The sequence below is a fragment of the Scylla paramamosain genome, chromosome 5, assembly GCF_035594125.1.
Source record: "Scylla paramamosain isolate STU-SP2022 chromosome 5, ASM3559412v1, whole genome shotgun sequence".
In the NCBI taxonomy this organism is placed as follows: Eukaryota; Metazoa; Arthropoda; class Malacostraca; order Decapoda; family Portunidae; genus Scylla; species Scylla paramamosain.
Genome location: NC_087155.1, coordinates 26,713,563 through 26,720,055, shown reverse-complemented (window position 1 = coordinate 26,720,055; position 6,493 = coordinate 26,713,563). Strand labels below are relative to the sequence as shown.

General features: G+C 44.1%; 1 protein-coding gene across 2 annotated transcripts in view; it reads left to right on the top strand.

Annotated features, from left to right (window-relative positions):
• LOC135100754 (solute carrier family 12 member 8-like) overlaps window positions 1-4,136 on the top strand; it is a 57,852-nt gene extending 53,716 nt beyond the window's left edge. For both annotated transcript variants that reach the window (XM_064003994.1, XM_064003995.1), the window contains exons 11-14: window positions 1-5; window positions 169-308; window positions 447-625; window positions 755-4,136. The exon at window positions 1-5 is cut by the window's left edge and continues 83 nt beyond it. In XM_064003994.1, coding sequence (XP_063860064.1) covers window positions 1-5; window positions 169-308; window positions 447-625; window positions 755-920 — 490 coding nt within the window. In that variant the 3' untranslated portion in view covers window positions 921-4,136. The remainder of the gene's footprint in view (window positions 6-168; window positions 309-446; window positions 626-754) is intronic.
• Window positions 4,137-6,493: the final 2,357 nt, after the last annotated feature.

The window sequence follows — 6,493 nt, the reverse complement described above, 5'->3', positions numbered from 1 at the left end:
CAAGGGTGAGGGCGGGGTGGGGTGCGAGGGTTACCTTTAGACAAGAGTAATGTTTTATTGGTCTTGCTTGACAGAGTCACGCGAGGCACAATTTCTAATGTATCTACGTTTCATTATATAATGTGCAACACTTAAAAAGGCAGTTATAGCGACGATTTACCTTGACAGAGGAAGGTGGCGTAAGCAGCAGTGTGACCAGTGAGGGAGGAGCACCGTCCCCCGGCGGCGTAGGGGGCGTGATGGGCATCTCCAGCAAACCCACGCAGTGGTACTACCACCTGTGCAACCGATGGCTGTCTCTTCTTGGCGTGAGTCCTCCTCCCCCATGAAGTAATCGCGGTCTACTGCTAAAAGTTTTACCATTTATAGATGTTAATATCTTATTTTGTAGTACAATTTCATAGCTTGTTTATAAACATGAGAAGTAATTATGTTTGGTGTCTCAGGTAGGGGTGAAGCTGGCCATGATGCTTTGTGTGCACTGGGCGTACGGCCTGGCCACTCTGCTCATCATGCTGCTCATCTACGTGTACATCGGCCAGGCAGCGCCGGGGGGACCTCCTGGTATCGCGACTGAATTCGTGTTCCTTCTGTGGATCAAGAACAAATTTCTCGCTTGCGTCGGGTACGTGAACCACTCGGCTCAGACAGAAGGAGGGCCGTCTGTAAAGATATAAAATTAACTGCTGAGTTTTCATTCGTAATTCTTGTATCCCTCCTCAGCAACTAAAACTTGTATTTCTTCTTCACGCAGGCAGCGGCCGTCGGAATATGACCAGGTGGTGGTGACGCCGCTGCACCCCGGCGTAGAGGTCACGGCCAATCAGCTCACTGAGGAGAACGAGGATTTCGCTGCAAGGTCCCGCTACCACCAGTCAGCTCCGGGTGGGGCGCTCCCTGATATGCCCAAGCCTGAGTGAAGCCCTGACCCGCCTCACACTACCTCGCCTCACCTGTAGGCCAGCAGATGCACCTGGTCAGCTAAATTACAGACGCCCGTATCACCAAGGGTTGATCTTCATTACTGACATCACAAAAATCCTTTCAATGGGAGGAAAGATGTCACAAAAAACATCATCATCACCTGCATTCTGTTCCCCTTTCCTTCAGCAACAATCCCGGTGATATAAACATACACGGAACCACGAATCACTAACTACTAACGAACTACGCCACGCCTCCCTCGCGCTGTTCAAGTCTCATAGAGTGAAGGCTTCTTAGCACGTCGTCCACAGCGCCACAACAGCGTCCCTTTGCTATTATAGTGTGTGTATAATTGTTATCATCGACGAGAGGGAGCCTAGTCCATCGAATCCGTAGAGATAGACGGTGATTTATTTCAAATAATAGAGACTCACATCCCCGCTCCCCGCCCCTTCACTCATTGACCAACTCTCTGCCTATTGACTCCCATATGCCAAACACGAATTCACTAATGCAGAAAGTTACATTCACACTCATTCGTACATACATTCACACCAAGGTTCCCTCTCTTGCTCATATCCCGACATAAGCTGAGTGTGTCATTTGCCTCTGAAGCCAACACGTGAAGCCAAGCGAGGTGAGAGGAACGGGGAACTTGAATGAGTGAAGAAGGAAGGTTTGTGCGAGTAATTAACTGGTATGGGAAGGACAGATGAAAAAAAAAAAAATCATGAGGTGTGTGACTATGTACTGTAGTACATTATCATTAATTTCTTTACTGTATTCACTTCGCATACAATATACGATATGCGTACACGCTACAACAACAACAACAACAACAACAACTACTACTACTACTACTACTACTACTACTACTACTACTACTACTACTACTACTACTGCTACATTATGATGATGCTAATGATGATGATGATCGTTCTTTGTATGAAATCAGTATGTTCGCCCAGAAAAAAAAAAAAACACTGAATGACGTGTATGTTCGTAAATTATGTATTTCAATCTCAAAGCCTTTACAAAAAGACGTACCTACAGCGTGAGGACGTAGGACCATCACACACACACACACACACACACACACACACACACACACACACACACACACACACACACACACACACATCCAGTACGCACAAATTAGCTTACATTAGTACGGAACTTCAAAATCTTTACGTATTTACTTGCTTATTAACTAATCGATCTTATTTGTTTTATACTACTTCATGTTACTTTATTCCATTAAGTGTATTTTTTTACTTATGATATTTAGGTAATTAATGAAGAATCTTGTAATTAATTTATTTATTATCTTATTGAATTATGTTATTTACTCTGTCTTATATATTTATGTATTGATTTATCGTCTGTTGCGTGTGTAAAGTTCCCAGTGTGGGAAGGTAGACAGGTGATCACAGGTCCTATCCTTCCTCCGTGGTGGCTACGCTGCGCCTCTGATCTCATCCATTAAAACTCACCAATCAGCCTCAGATGTCTGGACGGCTTGATTAGGACTGGTCTGCTGTGCTGCGTGATGCGTGGAATCAGAGCGGGACAGTCTGTTTATATGAAGAAAACACAATTATGAGTGTTCTAATGTTTCATATTTCCTTATTGAATTCCTTAATACTTGGCTCTCGTAAGGGACAAATATTCAACTTTTTTTTCTCTGACTGAAATCTAGCGGGTTTGAGGGGGGGGCTTCGTTCTGAGTGTTCTGTCAACCAACGGGTATCGCTCATCTGAGTGTTCCGACAATTTATCTTTGGAAACCTTGCTCTTCAATGTTTGTGTTACGTGTTTCTACTAAATCGCTAAAAGGCTGCTCCTGTCGCAAGAATCAAAGGGAGAAAGACTACGTAGAACAAGAGACGAACCTATGCCATGCTCTTCCATGCAGCAGTGAGTTCCGCCTCTCCTCCGCATGCTGGTTTGTGCACCACCCGCTAAGGTGTTCTTACGTCACTACCAAACGGAAATGCGTTGGTTAATCTGAATGGTTAGTCTCTTGTTCAATAGGTGAGGGGAGATCAGTCATTAGCGTTTCGAAAATATAAATTTGGCGGTAACAAGGCTGGTACGATGGTACGATGGACAGTTTGTGCAAGTGCGAATGTCTTAGAACTGCGGCTTGTTAAGACAGAACTCAAGTAATGGACCACCGTCCAAAGAATTCGAGCGCAACCAGGGACGCTTACACGATTCCCCGGCAGCCACACTCGTCAGGTGCGGATGCTGCCTCTCCAGGGCACGACAACCTCAACACCTGATTTTGGCGGCCAGTAATGACAGCTCATTCGCACAGGGAGCTCACGTGGCGCCATTTAAGACCGAATGCAATTTGTAAATACCTGCCTATTAATTATCTGTATGTGCTGACAGTAGTTGCATGAACACTCACATAGTGAACATAAACTGTGGTGTTCCTGACGCACGCATTGCTCAGCCGCGAAACAGGTGCCCGGGCCTAGGGCCAGCGCTCAACGCCCAGAATATCACTCACTCCCTGGCGACTCACAACAAACACTTGCCATTCTGAAGGTATTCATGCTACTAAACAATCGAATCGCTAGCAAAAGTCAAAACAAATTCATCTAAACATTTTTCAATGATATTCCTCACAGTGCTGTACTACTTGATGTGTCGCAACTTTGTCCCTGTCTGTGTTCTTGATGGAGTAGACAAACACTCGCTGTCCGCCTCGCGTTTCACTACGAAGATGAATGGGACGAGGCGGCTCGGACCTGTTCAGGGTGGAAATGGAGGGCGGCCTGGCTCGCTGCCCCGCCGCTTGTGCCCCGTAGTAGCGCCTCCCGTGTAGCTGGTCAATGTTCAGTGTTGTGCGCGGCGCCCGGCCCATCACTCTGCTCTGTCTATAACTTGTAGCCCATCTATTAAAACATCTATTCTCTTGGGACTTTACGCCCCTGGAAGCTGGGGCCCAACCTAATGTGTCGTGCCTGAGTCTCTGGTTGAGAACACTTATCAGCTCCCTGGAGACTCGCAGCTCCCTTCCCGCCGCCACTCGGGCCCGCGCCAGTAGTTTAGAGTGAGTGTGAGATACCAAAATTAAAAAGATACTGTTTACAGATGAATATATATGTGTTATATATATATAAAGATATGTGCTATACGGATTTATTTAATGTTCTTGAAAGTTGTCTTATATTATAATCAATAAATATTTTTATATATTACTCTTACTTCTTTTAACGCCTCAGTCAGTCAGAGATTCTTAACTCGTTTTCCTCCAGATAAATATTTCAATTTTAAATAGATTTGTTTGTTTACTACTTGACGCCATTAGTTCTTCTTTAGACATTTAATTAAACAAGGTCCATCATGCTGAGTCTCGGAGCTCCCCACGGACAGGCGTCAACCCAGTCCCCTTTCAGTCCCACGCCAGGTGTTTTAGAGATTACAGAGTAGTATGTGTGTGTGTGTGTGTGAGGCACAGCTTGGAGCTAGTCTCGAGTAAGTTGTTTCTGAAATGGAGTTAAATATTTAGAGTCTTTAAAACTTACGTACCTTATCTTATCTCACACCGATGACACACTGAATACACTTACTTTTCTTTGATTTCCATCGGCCACTCTTATGTCCCTTGGTAGTATATGGTTGTATATAACTACGTATATTGTGGTGCTTTAGGAATTTGATGTTTCTTAAAAAAATACTTACCTTTATACAAACCTTAAAATTAAGTAGTCTTCTAGCACTATTATTGTTAAGGTTTAGGTGTGGCTCTCCCCTTGGCAGTCTTGATGTAGGGTAACTGTTTTTCCCTCAAAAAGTGGCGTTATCATTAGATTTAAGGTACATCCGTATAGATGCAGTAAAAGACACCTATCCCTTGCCACTGGCCTCCTGACACCCCAAGAAACAACGCCACCAAGTGCTCTACTATAAAGATTAATATAACCAATAGCAATGAAGGCAGCCCACCAATTTTGACTTCTACAGCCCTTCTTACTTAAGTACCTACTTACTCGTGCCTTCGTACAAACTCTTGATTTCTTCACCCCCCTTTCTCAAAAAAAAAAAAGAAAAAAATATCACCACACGATAATTCCAGGTGGCTGCAGGAGAGCGTTCAGCTTTGCAAGCCTCCTTGAGGTACAAAAAGTGAAGTGAAAGAGATTCAGTTGGCTGGGCACAGCACTGTGGTACAGGTACTGTGTAAGTACTGTCGGCTGCTATTGGCGATTAAGAGCTGTGTTAGTCTCGTAAACTTAGTGAATCAAGCTACCTCCATGTTTGGAAATGAGATGGCGATGACGATGGAGAGGAAGACAGAGGGACTGGTTACATAATAGTGTGTAATGCTATAAAGCCTATATTTTCTTTTTTCAGTCATAAACATAATAAAAGCGAAAATCACATTGGGAATTCATAATCACATAATTTGGTTACAATTTGTTATACACATCGCATGTACACATTCCTGAGAGAGCACTAGTGGAATATTTCATTTTTGGTATGCACACACATGATGGGGGTGACAGAGTGGCACGCAGAAGACACTGCTGGTCAAAACTAAATCTGATAGTTTTACGTCCCATCACCGCCAGATTTCATGTTGCACATCAATTCAACGACTGCACAGCTGCATCTTCCATCACGACGCTGCATATGGAGGGCCGTGCCGTGGTAATCGTCATATTCTAGAACACATCTGAGCCGCACCTCATCTACTTTCAAAAGGTTCTAGTTAAAGTTATACGTGTTTTTAATGGTATTTTTACGGTTCTAATAACAGGTGGACGAATTTTTTACGTTATTAACAGAGAAACACTCTTGAGAACTCTGCTAATCATCTCTGTGGGCTTTGAAAATAGCAGTAGAAAGAGAGCGTTTCTGAATACAGGCCTACTTACCTGAGACATTATTGTAAACTGTACTGACTAATCTTTTACGTGCCAGTGTCCAGTAAAACATGTAGTGTATCCGTTGTGCCTGAGGAATGCCGATGTGAGAGCGGAATGATGTTAGAATGTGTGTTGCATTGTATGTATTGAACAGAAGTCCTCAGTGCGCCGCTGTGAGGGAGCGACGCTGGCGAGAAGTATAAGGGGATGGTTTTCACTCCGTCTGTCGGGTGTGAGGGCGATTATTCTGTATTTTGTTTCTGACTTTCATTTGTATAGAACCGAATAGATAGAATGTAGGGAATGTTCCAGCCGGCGAGTTGAGAGAGAGAGAGAGAGAGAGAGAGAGAGAGAGAGAGAGAGAGAGAGAGAGAGAGAGAGAGAGAGAGAGAGAGAGAGAGAGAGAGACTGGACAGGGAAACTGGATTGTTGAACGGTTGACAGAAGATAAGGTCTAGAAGTTTTATGCCACGTTTCTTTCTCTACAGCTTGTTTTCTGACTCCTGACGGAGACGCTGAAGGTTAACGAATACAGAGGATCTCTCTCTCTCTCTCTCTCTCTCTCTCTCTCTCTCTCTCTCTCTCTCTCTCTCTCTCTCTCTCTCTCTCTCTCTCTCTCTCCGCGTGTGTGTGTGTGTGTTTCCTTATATCACAATCGAGCTTTTATTTCCATATCAACAAAACCT